We start from the raw sequence: 18,566 nt of genomic DNA, 5'->3' as shown, positions 1-18,566 counted from the left end.
CAAACCCAATCAGGTCATCACTTCGGGTCATGCACCAGTTTTCCTCTCAACGCTCTCACCAAGCTCCTATAGTCTCCAAAAATAAATTCAATACGGGGAATAATAGAAGAAACTATCGCAGAGGTATGCAACACAGAGGAACAAAGAGCTTTTGATGGAGAACCTGACATTCGTTGCAACTGTTTGCAGGGTTATAAAACAGGAGAATATAAGGACAAGCCTCCATGAAAGTGTAAGTGAGGTTGAAACAAAACAAAATTGTGTTTGAAAACAAAGTTGTGAAATAATTCTAACTGAATAGAACTTTTGGAAGGCAGGAAGGAAGCTAATTCAGGACTTTTATGCAATTTTGAGGTCCTAGACTTGCTACGCTCTCGAGGAGCTAATGAGGAGGACCTTGCCTCAATTGGGTCTGTAACAGCATCTGAGTGCAAGGTGGATTCCATTGTTTGAAAAAAAGATGCAGGGTATAGTTCTGTGAAAGTTTCCCTCTGGAAATCTTTTTTTTATTGTCTGAAGTTCAAAATTTTATTTCAGGTTTATGGTTACCTTTCACAAACTGCGGCAGGTACCCAAACTCGTGAGACTTTGCAAAATTTTGTCAAGAAAACTGAGCGGTATACTTTAACAAAGGCAGAGCGCCTTCAAGTTGCAAATCTTAGGCCTTCTACAGCTGTGGAGGTCCATTTGGTGAGTTTTGTTACTTGTTTACAAAGATCCATTGTTAGTTTTCGGCAACAAAGGCTTTGTTAATATGGTGAATATGGGGAATGTTTATTGAAACGTTAATTTAGTTCGTGATTTGATTCTGTTTCACTTGCATACGGAGGGAAGGAATGTGGGATTAAATTCATACTTTATAGTTGTATTATTTCTCTTGGCCAAGGTCACTTTCACATTCGGTGCAACGTTATAGTCATGGATGAATACAGAAATCATTTCTTCTTAGATTATTGTAGTACATTTTGTGTATGCCACTGCACAAGCTTGATTGGGACAGATATAATGTGTGCCACATTGGATGAAATTTATATGCTACTGCAACAAGCATGATTGTGTGGCAGGTTGATGAGATTTGTCATTCAAGGTTAGTTTCTCGCGTTTGAAAAGCCAGATTTTTAGTTGCTTTTAAGGGCTTCTCCTTATCTCAAACGAGGCCATTCATACATGATATGATCTTTGGCTATATGAAAGCACCCCCCCAAGTGGTCCTCCCCTTCCCTTCCTCTCATATTTCCCTCTTTCTATGCCAAAGGTTGCTGTCGATTGATGCATTTGCAGGCATTTGTCTTATATTACTGTCCTGATCTTGGGAATGTATGCCTTGGCTCTCCTTTGCACCCCTTGTTCTGCAGAAATAACAGGTTCACAGGGTTTTTTCCAGTGTCTGTATAGTTTGTTTGTGGGCTGATGGTTCTTAACCCCAGGCTGAAGTTCCTAGCTGCAAGGCCGATTGTGGCTGTGCCATTGTATGGCATCATGTTACTACATGTCGGTTTGTCTTTGCAGCTGCTGTGTTCTTAAAGGGTTCAGAGGTGTCATAGCATTGTTTTGTTCAGTATACAACTGTGTGAGTTGGCTCTGGTTGCAGCTTGGCTTGTGCTCAGTTTTGTGTACTACTGTAACAGCAATGCAATAAGAGGGCCAAAGTATTTGAAAACCACCCAACAACAGGTGTCTAACAGATCTCTTCTCAAGCATATGTGAACTCACTTCTGAGTTCCATCTCTCTAGTTCCTTCTGAAATGGAGCTCTCCCTAGAAACCTTCCCCATGCCGAGTGCTTGCCATTTGGCTTGCTTATTTGATGCCATGTGTTTGCTTATTTGATGCCATGTGTCCTGCAGGACCCTTTCATCAAAGCCCTCTCATGGGCTTTCCTGTGCACCTCCTTGCTAATGCCTAAATGTGGGGATCCCCCAAGGTCTTAGCCCTCGATTTTGCAAGCACTGTCAATCCCTCTGGGTTTCCTGTCACACCATAACCAAGCATAGGCTTCCGTGATTATGGCTGACTTAACATTCCCTTCTCCTTCAGAATTGTTTATATCCTGCCTCCTCTGGAGATTGCTTACCCTTTCCAACGTTGAACTCTCTTCAAGTCTAGCTTTCCATTTAACTAGACATTCTTGATATATTGTATGTCTTGTTCCTTTTTCTTGTCTATCTAAAACTTCTTTGGTTCATGTGGTAAAGTAGCAAGTTCAATGAGTTCAACCAAGACTTCATTTCCAATGAGATTGTCATCATCTCCTAACTTCCTTTTTAGCCTAGCTACATGAAAAATGGGGTGTACTCTACGTCCTTCTGTTAAGGCTAATTTGTAAGCAAGTTCACCAATTCTCTTTAGTATTAGGGATGGTCCACAATACTTAGGAGATAACTTTGGACATTTACCCGTCTTTATGGTTTCCGAAGGTTCGGACAACCTAAGATAGACTTTCTCATTTTCTTTAAACCCAACTTTCTACGATGTGGGTTTTTCGTAACTTCTTGCTCTATCTTGAGCTTTTCTAATGCTATCTTTAGCTAGTTTAAGCATTTGATTCATATATTTAAGAAAGTCTTTAGTTACTTGAAACTTCTCTTTTGTGAGTCCCATCACAGTTGGGGCTCTAGTTGAAATCCATGCATCATCATGAATGGACTAACACCTGTAGTTGAATTCTTAGCACTGTTATATGCAAATTCTAATATGGGAAAATACCGCTCCCAATTAGTTTTCCTTTTACTTACATATGCTCGAAGCATATCCGTAATGACTCGATTAACTCCTTTAGTTTGACCGTTTCTTTGTGTATGATCCAGAGTGCTCATATTCGAAGTAGTTTTCAACATCATGAAGACAATCCTCTAAAAATGGCTTAAATTTGCTATCCACTAACAATACCAGCTAGTAGCTCATAGAACCTATAGTCTTGCTCCACAAATAGCTTTGCTAATTCGATAGTTTTAACCTCTTCATTGGTTTGAAGCCATCTTGGTCAATCGATCCACAATTATCCACACAAAGTCGTGCCCTCTCTATGTCCTAGGTAATCCAACAGTAAAATCCATGGAGATGCTTTCCCATTTGCTAAACGAGATCTGCAAGGGATGTAGGAGATGTCTGAAAGCTCCTCGATTTGTTAGATCTCTCCTCACGACCGTTTTCCATATCTCATAAAACTGAGGATCAAACTCATACTTTTTTTAAAAGAACTCTAGGAAATCATTTTAAAATTGAGTAAATCTCAATTCATTAACCATTGGCATTTGGCTTAGGAAATCTGCTACCACATTAAATTTTCCCTTCCAATATGTCAAGTGGATGTCAAACCCTTGCATATTGCAGCCCACTTGACTTTTCTTTCTTTAAGCTTTGTTTGATTGCAAATCCATTTGGTACTTTCCTCATAAAAAATGACCTCAAACTTAGCACTATACATATAATGCCTCCATTTCTTAAAGCATAAAATGAAGCATACAATTCCTTCTTATATGCCAAGTAGTACTTTTGAGTGTGATCTAACCTTTTGCTTTTAAATGCTACCGCCCAATAGCAAAATCATTGGCATTTGTTCCAACCACGAATGGGATTAACTACCTTTAAGATAGGAGCTACAGCTATATCTCCTTTTGATTTTCCAAAAATCTTCTTTTGAGGTTCATCTCATATGAAAGTACTTTCTTTCACCTTAAACTGATCCATCTTTGGACCAACAATTTTAGCATAGCCTTGGATGAATCTCGTAGAAAATCCAAATAAAATTAAGAATATGTGTAATTCTTCTAGGTTTGTAGAATGTGGCCATTGCAATATGGCCCTAACTTTTTTGGAATCCATACAAGTCCCTTCTTGGGATATAATATGTCCAAAGTCCTTCACTTCTTTTGCAGAGAATTCACACTTAAATTCTTTAGTGCAAAGAGAGTTTACTATAGATTCTTGGTTTATTCTGAGCACTTGGAACACTTTCTTAAATGTTTCATATGCTTTTTCCTGGTTTTACTATAGATAAGGATATCATCTAAGAATAGTAAAACGATTTTTTTTGAAATATGGCCTCAAGAGACTATTCATAGGTGTCACAAAGTTGTTGAAGCATCTATTAAACCAAATGGCATTACTCGAAATTGATAATGCCCATACCTAATATGAAATGATGTCTTAGGGACGTCTGCTTTGCTAATTTATACTCGGTGATATCTAGATTTTAAGTCAATTTTAGGATCTATAAGATTCCGCATTGTATATGGGATTTCTTCCTCGTATTATCCACGTGCCACCATGCACATTAAGGAGTCTTTTCACCCCTCTAATATCTAATTAATCTAAGGTACCATGAGGAGGCTTGGACCACACATAGGCCCCAATGGCCATAAATTCCAACAACCCTCCGTGGGCCACACATCCGAAACAACAACCTGACAACTTGGCGCCACCAAATGCGATCCCCCACAAAGATTAATCGTAGGGTTGCAAGAGCGCCACACACTTGGCCCATCACACAGAGCTAGCAAATATGCGGACTGCACAGGCCATCACCCCTGTGTCAGCTGCCTTAAAAACTGCATCACGGTCTGCCACAAAATCTGTCGGACAGCCACCTGGAACTCGCCCATGAGGGCTTCTTCTTTCTCTACTTTGATACCATTGTTGGCTTTTAGAGCCTATGCACTGAGATTAATCAAACCATGGGCCATGCAAGTCTCCACGCATTTCAGCCAATTGGAACACTCTTCCACGTCCATGAGCCAATCATCATTGTGACATGCAGGGCACATGACCAGCACGTGAGGTGCTGATGTAGCACGTAGGACACATGGCAGCTAGAGAGGCTACTGATGTGGCAGACAGTCACATGGACCTGTACGGAATCTGTTGACACGGTAGACAACCATGTGGATCTGTACAGTGCTGACGTAGCAGCATATGCTGTGGCAGTCAACTGCTGATGTGGCAAGTTGACCTGCCATGTTTTGGCCTACCATGTGGCAAGCGGGCTAGGTCAGCTACAGGTTTGGCTGGCTGGTTGGTTGGGCTACTGTTGCCTTGCGCATCTCATGGGCTACATGAATGGGAGTTCCTCTCCACCATCATTCATTGTCTTCCCTCTCCTGTTAGAAATTACCCAACAGAGGGTACGCACAGCGGAAGATTGATAGTATTGCCCAGGAGCTCACACAGTGTGCGTGTGGGGTGTGGAATCACAAACTTTTTAACTTATGTGCATAGATGTGCAAGCCAGTAAATAGACAATGCTCAGAGACAAATATAGAAGCAACACTTTATATTTACGTCTGTTCTCAAAGTAGGACAGGATACAATACCAAAAGGTTCTCCTACTAGATGTCAAACACTTCTAGATCTCTAAGCCCGCATGCTCCACCTCGAGCATGAGATTCATTTTCAGTCTGATTGGACTGTGCTTATACATATCTCTCTTCTATCTCTCTCTTTTGCATGGACTGTTCTTGTCACGATCTGTGACGTATTCCTTTCTCTTTCTAGACTTATGGATGGTTTAATGAATGGACACTTGGGAAGGGTATGACCTTTCGACGGGACACTTGCCCTTTCGACGGGACACTTCCTAATGAGGCACAACCCTTCACAAGAGACATTCTAATGAAGAGACATTCCTATTGTAATGTACCCTCTCATCAAGGGTCACACCCTTCACAAGGGGTACACACCTCTTCATGCACATACCCTTTGGAGTACACACCTTTTCATGTGTGACTCTTCACTCTCTATATAAGAGAGGCCAAATTGTATGGATGACAATCACATCCACCCTACAGACATTCAAGCAATATCATTATTCCTTTGCTCTCTGCTATCTCAGTCTCTTTTCTGTTCCTTAGCACAGTTCTAAATATAGTAAATCTAGGATTTCTTACAGTGGTATCAGAGCAAAATTCGCTCCTGCCTGTAGGAAATGCCCCCCACCTTCTAGCGCTGATCTGATACATTTTTGCCGCTAGAAGGACATCCGTGCACATAGTGCATGGAAGAGATGGAGAGGATGAGCGTAAAATTTTTAAACGCCTAAAGTCATCCTGGCCTCTCCATCTCCCTCACATCACAAGTTGATGTGAATGGACACGACCAAAATCGTGTCCTTTAAGGTGCTTGGGTTGTCCCAAAACCAAGGGACGCGCCTTTTCCACCATGGGACACACCTTTTGGTGACGAGTCTCGACTCCTCACTCATGGGACATACCCCATCGTGGGCAAAGGGACATACCTATTCATGCAGGGTCGCATCCCTTTTGACAATAGGGACATATCCCCTCATGAACAGGTGCACCTATTCCAAGGGTCACACCCCTTCGAATAGGCACACCTCCTAGGCCCAAGTACCTACAAAAGGGAACCTAGAGGGGTAAAAAGGGATAAAAATTAAACCCATCCCCTAACCCTAGGTTACCCTAACTACCCTAGGGTTAACTTAACCCCCAAATTAATTTGGGGCAAATAACCTTTAGGCAGCCCAACGAAAGGGCGTACCTTCCAGCCAAAACAAAAACAAAACAACGGCCGTACGAACTTTTTCGCAGCCTGCGCAAGCATCGCAGCCATTCCGTACAATTCGTACAGTCCTGCGCAACAGTCCGTACCACTGCCCTGCCCTGTCCGTACAGCCTGACGAACTCGCCACCAGCCTGCGCCATCGTTCCGTACTTTCCTGCGTAGCCAGCCCTGCACAGTACGGATCTTCCTGCGCACCCCTGCACCAGCCCTGTGCCGTACCACCCGCAGCCCTGTGCCGTACTGCCGCAGCCCTGTGCCGTACTGCCGCAGCCCTGCGCCATTACTCGCCACCAGCCTGCGAAATTTCGATCGTACAGTCTGTACGGTACTTCCGTACAGCCTGTACCGTACAGCCGTACGGTCAGCACCGCTTCCATCAGCCTGCACTGCCAAGTCCCGGTTCCCGGCGCTGCCAGTCCCTGATTCCTGACAGCCCCCCTCACTATTTGCAGCCCTGGCCTTGCCATTGCCGCCCTGGATACCCGATTTCCTGACAGCCTGCTGTCTCTCCTTGTTTCGCCATTAATACCCTTGCCAATTCAGCACCAGTTGCCAATTTTCGCAATGAAGAAAGCCCGTTGACAGCCCGGACCAGACCAGCCTCGAGCACTCCTCACAAAACACTGCAACATGGACCTCCGGACAACGATTTGCAGCCTTCTTCTACGCAATCATTTGGCAGATTAAAGTATTGCCAGGTGGAGTCTTTCCAATTTGCTTTTTCAGGATTCTTTTAACAAATTACAGCAAATGAAAGAATCCATATTAAAGCATGGAAACCCCTGGTAATTCACCCGGCCATTCAAGGACACCTCAGGCACCTGCTACTACACAATATCGTGTTCAAATTGCACAGCCAGCCCATTTTGGAGCCTTTGCATCTTGGGTCTTCTGTGTCACGTGCCCTCCGAGTGACTTGGATCACATCCTCTACCTTCTGCGTGAGGCACCTCAATTACATTATTTCCTCAGCACAGTACAGGTTGTGTTCCACGAGACACGAAGATATCCGGAACACGATATTCCTCAGGAGTTTGCTGTTCATTTTTGGAGAGAGTTCTACCCTTCACCTTCGGCATCCCCAGGGTACTCTCCACCTCCTTCAGCTCCCCGATATCCTCCTCTACAGGGTGTACCTTCTCCCAGTCAGTATTTACATCCTGAAGGCACTCCCTCTCCTGGATATCCTCCTCTTCCGACAGCAGCTCCTTATCCTTTTTCAGATCTGTGGACTGTGCTACCTACCCCTGTCTTATCACGAGCAGTAACACCTTTTTCAGAATCTCCAGTGTTACCTCCAACAGGATCTCCCTTACCAGATTTCCACGGGTGGTTCCATCCTGCCTCGCCTGCCCCCTCCAATATGAGCAACCTCAGGGAGCAGCCCGAATCCTCTTTTAGGGATGGTACAAACTAGAGCGCAAGTTCGCGCCTCTCTCACAGGGATTTCCGACATGTCGCACCGCTCGCGTGAAGCCTCTCCCGAGATTAAAGAATCAAGTCCCAAAAAGACCCCTGAAGGCAACACCCAAAGTGAATCTCTATTGCAACTTCAAATATCTCAGCTTCAGGACAGCATCTCCGACCTGGTTCAAAAAGTTCAACAACTCCAAGATTCTCGAAGTCCAGCACATACAGAGCACATACAGAGGACGAGGTGACGCAACCCGACGACGATGCGGATTCTTTCCCCCCCGAGGTAGAAAATACTGAACTGCGTACTCTCTATCGATTACTTCAAGCTTCCAAAACAAAGCGACTTGACGTCAAACTTCCGGAAGCCTACACTGGTCAACGTAATCGCCGAACTGTTGACCAATGGCTCGCTAAAATGCGCATGTATTTTGACACTGTTGACCTCACGGAAGGCAAAAAGATCGCCTTGGCAGCCTCCCTCCTGAAGGATACAACATTTCTATGGTGGCAAAGACGCTTAAAGGACGGAAAAAGTGTGTTAACTTGGGAACGTTTTGAACACGTGCTCCGTAAGCAGTTTGTACCTGCCAATGCGGACTTCCAAGCACGATCAAAACTTCGACAGTTGGAGCAAACGGGTTCCCTGTCTTCTTATATCTCTCAGTTCACCACATTGGTGCTAGAGATTGATGGTTTAACTGAGGATGATCGCCTTCATGCTTTCATCTCAGGCCTACAACCCTCGTTACGCATTGATGTTCTTAAAGCCAATATCACCACCACAGATGGCGCTATTGCTTACGCGGAGCGCATTACAGATTTCCTCAACACAGGGAAGCAGAGTGCTACTCGCACACAGAACTCTCCTACGGCCAAAGGTGCTCGCCCTCAAGATAATACCAGGTTTCGCAAAAACTTCGGTAATCAAGGTCAGCGACAGTCTCAAGATCCCCAGAAGCCTCAGAAATCATTTGCTGGATTCCAACAGAAGCAGTCTCCCAAGGATCGTGTTTCTTCTTCTTCACAAAGTCATTACCGACAGCCCCAACATAAAGGTGCGGCCACTGACAAGAAGAACAACTCCAGCTCAAAAGGACTTTGTACCATCTGTATAGGCGACCATAGATGGTTCGATTGTCCCAAGCGACCAAAGCAAAATTCTAATATGGAACCTAGCACTTCCCCAAAAGAAGATGCTACCTCAGCACAAGACAAGAAAGGCAAAGCTGTTCGAATGGCAAATACCATCCACCTGAGCCTTGCCAGCAACCCCGAACCTTCCCTGGCCACTCAAGTACTTTGTGTTCAAGGATCGATTCATGGAACAACGGTCACCATCCTCATCGACAGTGGCTGTTCTCATAATTTCCTAGCCAGTTCTGTGGTCGATAAACTTCGGTTGACCACCAGTCCTAGCCTCATGGACTATCAGATTGAACTCGCAAATGGAACAACTTTCTTGTGCAACACCAGGATTAAAAACTTGTCTTTTCGCATCCAACATTATACGGACAAGTTGAACTTCGACATTATGCCTCTTTCTCGGTACGATGTCATACTCGGACAACAATGGCTCTACGACTATGATCCATCAATCAGTTTTCGCAGCCATACTATCCAGTTTGTCCACCAGGGAAAACTTATTGAGCTAACTGGTTCTAGGGACTCTCCTTCAACCCCAGTTGCCTCTGCCCTACAAGTAAAGAAGTGGGTTCGTAAACGCCAAGCAAAAACTTCACTTCTGTTGGTTACGGCAGTAGAGGAGACACCAACAAAGGATCCTCCTGAATACCTCACCCAACCTTTTTTCCAGCCTTACCTGGATATTTTTCCACAGGAATTGCCAAAGCAGTTACCACCTCGACGACCAGTGGATCACCCAATCGAACTTATTCCTGGCAGTAATCCACCGTCGAAACCTCCTTATCGGGTTTCTTACACTCAAAATGAAGAAATCCAAAGACAGGTCACCGAGCTACTCGACAAAGGTCACATACAGTATGAATGTTTGGTCATGCCTTTTGGGTTAAACAATGCCCCGGCCACATTCATGACATTAATGAACGACATCTTCAGGCCTTTCCTCGATAAGTTCGTCATCGTTTACCTCGATGACATCCTCGTTTTCAGCAGATCCCTACATGAGCACAAACAACATCTTCACCAAGTTTTTGAAGTTCTCCGCGCAAATTCTCTCTACATCAACATTGAGAAGAGTGAGTTCTTCAAGACCCAACTTGAATATTTGGGACATGTTATTTCAGCTCAAGGTATCTCTGTGGATCCCAAGAAGGTCGAGGTAATCCGAAACTGGCCTACTCCTAAGAATGTTCATGATGTCCGCTCTTTTCTCGGATTGGCAAACTTCTACCATACAAAGGTCTATCAGTTTTCCGAAATTGCAGCTCCTATGTCCGAATTATTGAAAAGCACAGCAATTTTTCAGTGGCTTCCCGAAACAGAGTATAGTTTCCAATAACTCAAGCAAGCACTCACTACTACACCAGTTATGGCTATTGCTGACCCAAATCTTCCATTTGAGGTCATGACCGACGCTTCCGACATCGCTACAGGAGCAGTCTTGATGCAAGAAGGCAGAGTTATTGCTTTTGACAGCCATAAACATTCTGATATCCAAACCCGATATCCAGTTTATGATAAGGAGTTTCTTGCTGTTGTACATGCTTATCGCTCTTGGAAACATTATCTCATGGGTGCCGACTCTGTGGTCAAAACAGACCACCACTCTCTCAAGTATATTTTTACTCAGCCAGTCATGAACGCTCGACAAGCACGCTGGGTTGAGTTTCTGGCCAACTTTCACATGACCATTGAGTACATACCAGGACTACGCAATGTAGTTGCAGATGCTCTCAGCAGGTTACCTCTAGCATCAGCCATGGTAATCTCTACATTATCTGTGGATGTTCCGAACTCATTCAAAGGAAAGTACTTCAATGATAAAGACTTCGGCACCGCAGTACAGGTTCTTTCCAAAGATCAACCTTCGACTTCCGAACAAAAGATTTTCTCATCCTATTCTTATACGGACGACCTTCTGTATTATCAAGATTGCGTCTGTGTACCACATGACAAGGATGTTCGACGTCTTTTGTTAAAAGAGCATCATGTAGTTCCTTATGCTGCCCATCCAGGCATCAATAAGACTTATCGGTTACTCAGTACAACATACTACTGGCCTCGGATGAAAAGAGATGTCATCAATATGGTTACATCTTGTCTATCATGTCAACAAATGAAAGCAAGTCGACGACTTCCAACAGGACTTCTTCAGCCTCTTCCAGTTCCAACTGAAAGGTGGGAAAGTATTTCCATGGATTTCATTACAACACTACCACGATCCTCTAGAGGTAATACTCAGATTATGGTAATTGTTGATCGCTTGTCCAAAATGGCACACTTTGTTGCTTGCAAAAGCAGTGCACAGGCCCCGGACATAGCCAAACTCTTTATACAACACATCTTCCGACACCATGGATTACCCAAGAATATCATATCTGACAGAGATCCTAAGTTTACCAGTCACTTTTGGATTTCCTTGTTCGAATCTTTGGGTACAACTCTACTGTTCAGTTCAGCCTACCACCCAGAATCAGATGGACAGACTGAAAGAGTCAACCAAGTTCTGGAAGAAATGCTTCGACATTATGTTCAGTCACGCCTCGCAGCGTGGGAAGAGTATCTACCACTCCTCGAGTTTGCTTATAATAACTCTTTCCATAGTGCCATCAGCATGACTCCATTCCAAGCAGCTTATGGACACACTCCGATTGTACCAACAAATTTTGTACTTCAACATCGCGTGGCCCTAGCTGATCAATTGGTTCAAGAAATGCAAGACATTCTACTGCAAGTCAGGGATCATATGCGAAAAGCGCAAGAGCGGTATCAACGGTCTGCCAACAAACATAGACGTCACCTGGAATTTAACACTGGTGACATGGTGCTATTATTTGTAGCCCCACATCGCTATAAGACGGTTAAGTCTGTGTTTCCTAAGTTGCGACCCAGATACTATGGACCTTTCCGGATCGTCAAGAAAAATTCACCTTTAAGTTATAAATTGGTATTACCACCATCCTGGGGTAAAATCCATCCAACATTTCATATTTCTTGGCTAAAGACGTACATTCCAGGCGATGAAGCAGTTCCTCCTGCAGGTGATTATGTCCCAGAAATCGAAGACGATTATGTTCTCCTTATTCCTGAGCGTATTCTGGACCATCGACAGCGAGAGACTCGACATCGACTTATCACGGAATTCCTTGTTTTTAGGCGAGATCTGGACGACTCCGACGCTACTTGGCAGTCTGATGAAGACTTACAGCAGTACCCTGATCTGTTACAGCAGTATTTTCAGCATCTACCATGATATTTTCTCCATCAGTTCATTCTCTCCACCAGGGTCTTCTTTTGAGTGGGAGGGGATGTCACGATCTGTGACGTATTCCTTTCTCTTTCTAGACTTATGGATGGTTTAATGAATGGACACTTGTGGAAGGGTATGACCTTTCGACGGGACACTTGCCCTTTCGACGGGACACTTCCTAATGAGGCACAACCCTTCACAAGAGACATTCTAATGAAGAGACATTCCTATTGTAATGTACCCTCTCATCAAGGGTCACACCCTTCACAAGGGGTACACACCTCTTCATGCACATACCCTTTGGAGTACACACCTTTTCATGTGTGACTCTTCACTCTCTATATAAGAGAGGCCAAATTGTATGGATGACAATCACATCCACCCTACAGACATTCAAGCAATATCATTATTCCTTTGCTCTCTGCTATCTCAGTCTCTTTTCTGTTCCTTAGCACAGTTCTAAATATAGTAAATCTAGGATTTCTTACAGTTCTTGGTAAAAGATTGCTTTCGCTTTGTGAATTGTGCATTGCATGCATGGTGAATTTCTCTCAAAAACTCATCATTGGAAACTAGCCTCCTAAGTTCATTAAAGACTCTTTCCTCCAAGAAATTTGCCAACATTATGCATGTGTAGGCAAATGCAGTCTATGCTAGCTTTAGTAGCACTTTTGTGCTATACTTCTTGAACATTGCATGGGCTTTCTGCTTTGGTGATAAAGGAGACTGACTTTTTTTCCCTCACTAGTACCCTTGCAACCCAATCCAAGCTCTCAATGTCCTCGAAACGCAAAAAGATGGCAAGCGCATCCAATGAAAAATATATTTGGGAACTCCTCTATGAGCTCTCCTGTAACACTAGAATTGGAGGCATCATCCATAATTATGTGAGGCACATTCTCAAGTCCAAGCTCCTCAATGGTGTCTTTCAAAATCCCAAATATAAACTAACCAGCCTTATATTGCCTCCAGGTTTCCACCCACTTCAAAAACACAGAGTCATGGATAGAGGAGGCAACAACATTGATAATGGGTCTTCGCTTGGTGTTAGACCAATCACCAACCTTTAGAGACAATAGAACATCTGTACCACTTTCTTTTTCTTTCACATCTACAAGCATTCACTTCTTCCTTCAATTCCTTTTCTCAAAGTGCGCCATATGTTGGAAGGATGAAACTAGGCCCAACCTCTGCTATGGCCTTGCATACCTCAAGAAAAAGAGGACTCTTGACTTTACTGAAGGCGATATCTTCACCATAAAAAAATTTCTTGTATGCATATTATACCTTCCTTGATGCAATTAGCTCTAATGGTTTGGTCAAATTCTTTTGCCTCTTGCAATTACCAAAAATAGAGATGTTCTGTCTCGTGGATGCATATGTCTTCTTCATTGTTAGACATAGAAGGGTTAGACTGTTTCAAATCTACAATGTCGTCTAGGTCTTGATGGGAAGCCATGCCCGCATCCAATTTGCGACAAATGTCTTTCGTATTATGGACAATTGCCAACACCATAGCCATGTTGGAAAGGTCACCTTCCCATCTGTAAGCCCCCAAATGAGGAGAGCATTGGGGAGGGAGACCTAGGGCATGATCTGCCCAGCGAAGAGAGAGAGAGAGGGGGCTGCCACATGGGCAGCACCTCACAGAAAACCAGAGCTTCAGAGGGTGCATCAAAGGAGCTGATGTGCAGGAAAGATGGCGGGGCATCAAGCCTTGGATCTGGCCTGGCACGAGGTGACGGAAAAAGCAGCAAAGAAGCGCAGGTATGGCGCTGGAGAAAGCCAGACAAGAGGCGCCTTGAGGGACAGGTGTTGCAGCAGCAAAGGGGGCAGGGATGGTGGCTATGGAAGGCCAGCCACCTAGCCTTGGTACTGCCCAAGGGAGGGGCCTTATATAGGCCCCTTGGGGCCTGGGAGCAGCCCTAAAAAGGCCGACCAGGCCAGTCACCAAACCGACCAGCAGGTCAGCCAAAGAGCCCTGCAAAAGGGTCTCAAACTGGGAGCCCCCCAGTCGGTTTTGGGGGGCAGCAAAGTCAGCCAGGAAGGCCTGATCCAGTCAGTTATTTCAGAAGGCCTTTGGCCTATAAAAGGGAGGCCTAGTGCCTCATTCATAGCATCCAGCACAGCAGCAAGTGTGGGAGCAGCAGGAGCAGCAGTTCACACATCCTCAGGTCTACTTCCAGGAGGCATAGAGGCTGCAAAATGAGCTCTACTAGGGCTGGCACTTGGCTGTCTCCTAGGGCAGCAAGAAACTGAGATCTTTGGATGGAGAGTCTACATACGCTGGAGGTGGAGCACGCGGACTCAGGGTTCTAGAAGAAACTAGCAGATAGAGGAGGACCTTTGGTGAGGTTAGAGGACCACACCTGGTGGGACTCTGGATCTCTCTTTTGTTGTTGTGTCCATAGCTTTGGATGGAAATATATTGTTTTGGTGGACTCTATCTGGCTTTGTCTACTGTCTATTTCCTGATCTGCACACATGTAAAGCACATTAAGTAAAGAAGTTTGTGATTCCACTCCCCACACACTGTGTGAGATCCTGGGCTATTCTATCAGTCTTCGGCTGTGCGTACCCTCTGTTGGTTGATTTCTGACAAGCTAGACTTGCAAAGAATGTAATCTCTGATGCATAGATTTCTTGATAGACTTCTAAAGCATCATGCAAGTTTTTTTGAGCCATGTTCTGCAGGCACCCTCTTTACTCACATATCAAGGAATCCATCGGTTGTACAGTTCACCCTACTGATTGGTAGCATTTGATCCAAGGCCACCTTAGGCAAAGGTGAAACCTTGGGGATGAGACAGCAAACAGTCAGACCTTTGCCAGTACCTTAGTGGATAACTGAACATTGTATTGTTTTCCTAAAAGTATAACATAAATGTAGCTTTTACCAGCTATCTTAGGGTAGCCTTTGTATTATGCCTTGAGATATGATATGTGTGCCTGTTTCATGAAAGTGTTCAGGATTTTAGAGGTATTTTCCTTTCACAATGTTCAGTCCATTTTATGGGCTTTCCTGGAAGTGACAAAGTTTCTCAGTTTGCTCATTATTCAACGATGGATTTTATCTTGTTGATGTGAACATCAAGATCGTGGAAGATTGCGAGGAAAGAATATCTGCTGAAGATGTAGATCAGTTTCTTGAGACTGTTGCAAGTTGTCTACCTCCACCTCCACAGAAAGAAGAGGAAGAAGACAAGGGATCAGAAGGTATGCAAGTGGATAGTGGTGATGAAGCCCAAGAGGGTGATGAGCAGCAGATTGGTGATGATGAAGAGGGAAGTGATGCTGAGGAGCAGGACAAATAATCTATATAGCCTGTGGTTCAGAACCATCAATTCATAAGCTGTTTTTGAGGTCCAAATCTCATCAACATCCATCCCCCATAAATATATGAGGTAAAAAGATGAGGAATTGGGAAGGCATGCAAGGGAGGAAGTATTCTGGTGGGTTTGGGTTTTCTTCTCTCTCCCCCCCTTTCCAAAAAGGGGGAGGGTGGTTTTGGTGTTGAGAGTGGGGAAGTTGGCAACGGGAAGATAAGAGCAACATTGTATAAAACTTCTGCCCAAGACATCTCGTTTTATGCAAGGCTACTGATTTTTTAAAGATTCTGGGAATGTTTGATGATGCATAATATTCCATGGTGTGATATTGAGGATTATTGCTGCTAGGTTGGGTTTAGATAAACTAGGGTTAGTTGTTCGATGTATTGTATTCTCTGATTTGGTATGCATTTGCAAGTTTGATTTTAAGCCACCAATGCATCACACTTATTGGGTTGAAGACTTCTGGTTTAATGTCTTGGAAAGTAACGAAGCTAGATTAGCATGAGAATGTAGGGACGAGACATAGTTGATTTGATGAGGACATCGTTGTAGTGAGCCCCCGCTATTTGGATTGAATTGATCACTCAACATTGTGATGCTTTATCTTGAGGTTTAAAGCTCTGTTGTTCAGTTTTCTTTTATTAGATGGCTTTGGGCTGGTTCTTTGCATTCATTTACACGTATTTTGATGCTGTATTAGTGAACTTACAAACTGCATATGCTAGCTTAAAAAATAGGAAAACCATAAGTTGCTGACATGGGACCTTATACTGAGCCCATTTGCTAGTGAAGTAGTGGCATATTGATATTGTGATGACTTCCTATTTTTACGTGTGCGTTGCCATATAAAACACATTTAAATGGAACAATTGCAGCTAGGTTGCAAGAAGTTGAAATATTTATTGGTTAGGGATCTCTTGAAGTCTTCATGATGATTGAATGTGCACTTTGCAGTTCTGATACAAACTAGGTATGAAGCCCTTTGTTGTCTCAATGGATGCTCATGTGGGTGTCTGGATGCTTGTGCATGTGTAGGTGCGAATGTGTTGAACTATTTGCACCTTCCTTTGATTCTAGTGCTTGCTATCTAGAATGGAGTTTGTTGTAATCTTAAAGGTGACTATTGTGTGTGGTTAATGGAACCCAACTTTTAGGCCGACTATCGGAAGGTTGAAAACTGCATTGTTTGTATATTTATGACAGAAACACTGTTGTGGGTGTTCAAAAAGCCTCCAAAAAATTGTAATACAAACCACGAATGTAATTGAAGTAATTGACAAGATTTATTGTAATGTGTGAAAATTGAATGAGCTTTGTTTAACCCATTTTGACATGGTCGTTCAAGAAAGAGAATGACTGCACTTTCTTGAAGTGTAGCAGAATGGGCATCTTGCAGGTCCATACTCCATCACAAGATTCTTGCAAAATTGCGAATCAAGAACATCACACACTAGAGGGAATAAGCACAATAGTAATTTGTGTTGTGAGCGGGTTAAAGTGATGAAGTAGAAAGCCCCTCTTGTGCCTCTTAAAGAGCTAATTAAAAATTTAGAAAAAAGATCTTTGGGATGGAATGAGTAGGAAAACATGGAACAAGGCATGGAAAGCTTCTTAACTTGTTGAAGTAGCTCGAGAGAAGACTTGTGAATAGGTAGAGCAACTTTAGAGGGGTGATGGGAGTAGTTGGTTATCACGGAAGGGTGGGTAGGAAATTGTGTGGTGAGTTATGGAGGGGAACTAGTTTTTGGTTTTATGTTTTGTTTTTTTGGCAACGATCTCCTAGAGCTTTTTGGGCAATCTCAAATATTTGCGAGCTTTTTTATGATTGGCAACAAAGCATGCTTCATTTGTTCCATCTAACAATCATTTATCCACTAAGCAATAATAGTGTAGGAGATGACATATTCATGTGGTTATCAAATTTATTCTAGTTGATTTGATATACCTACATGCATGTTAAATATAGATGCCAATTAGTAAAGTTTTATGAACCCAAATTTGTTGATTGAAAAACAAGTGACCATCTTGAGAAGTTCATTGGCCAAATTGGGGGGAAGCGTTTGGGGGGGTGGGGGGGGGGGGGGTTTGGTGATACAAGCTTTTAATGGTCACTGATGTAGGAGTCCACATTTTCATCAATTGCTTCTAAGGTTCAACATGGGGCACAATTGGAAGGACTAATGGAATTGATTGGCCAGTGTAGAGCGAAATTGTCGGAGTGAATTGTAACGAATTTAGATCATATTCAACTTAAAGAATGATGAGATAAATAACAATTTGATGCCATGCCTTGGCAAAACCATGATACATGCCTTTTCATTGCTACATGGCTTTGTGCATACTTGATTGGCTATATCACAAAGCATACATCAAGATGATAGCTCATTATGAACAACATGATATATGGTAGTTATGTCTATGCCCATGTGCAACATCCATCCAACATGTAGTAATACAAAATGTCAAATAATAATTCATGGTCGATCTAAACATACAATGCAAATGATAAATCTAAGCATGATCCAAACATGTCCATAGCCAAACGGCTTAATCATAGCCATGATGCCCAAGTCTACTCATCTAGATCATCTTCCTCAACAAAAATGAGATCCGTAAGGAGAGTACTATAAAGTAGTCATTTGTAAGGAGAGTACTATAAAGGTACTCATCTTGCTTGATGCATAGGCAATGCCGAAGCATCTCTACTCATTTTTTTCCAATCCCTCCACAGCTGGCAAAAACATCAATAATGCAAACTCACTAGGCTTTGTGAGTGTACTAAAAGTCTACTTGCAAGACAAAAATGTCGCACATTATGGACCCACCATTGTAACAAAATTCACTAAGTCTCATTAGGGCCTCATACCTATGTAAATACTCTGATTTTTTTGTGCCTCATCGGACGTATGA

At 43.3% G+C, this 18,566-nt stretch overlaps 1 protein-coding gene across 1 annotated transcript in view; it reads left to right on the top strand.

Moving 5' to 3' along the window:
- Positions 1–16,000, top strand: part of LOC147899468 (uncharacterized) — a 16,303-nt gene extending 303 nt beyond the window's left edge. Inside the window, exons 1-5 of the mRNA XM_087378590.1 lie at positions 1–13; positions 190–232; positions 318–435; positions 538–690; positions 15,420–16,000. The exon at positions 1–13 is cut by the window's left edge and continues 303 nt beyond it. Coding sequence (XP_087234716.1) covers positions 225–232; positions 318–435; positions 538–690; positions 15,420–15,638 — 498 coding nt within the window. The 5' untranslated portion in view covers positions 1–13; positions 190–224 and the 3' untranslated portion in view covers positions 15,639–16,000. The remainder of the gene's footprint in view (positions 14–189; positions 233–317; positions 436–537; positions 691–15,419) is intronic.
- Positions 16,001–18,566: the final 2,566 nt, after the last annotated feature.

Source organism: Dipteris shenzhenensis, chromosome 8, assembly GCF_047967505.1.
Source record: "Dipteris shenzhenensis isolate YYH24624 ecotype China chromosome 8, Dip_SZ_1.0, whole genome shotgun sequence".
NCBI lineage: Eukaryota > Viridiplantae > Streptophyta > Polypodiopsida > Gleicheniales > Dipteridaceae > Dipteris > Dipteris shenzhenensis.
Note: the sequence above shows the minus strand (reverse complement) of the source record. Positions and strands in the feature narration are given on the sequence as shown.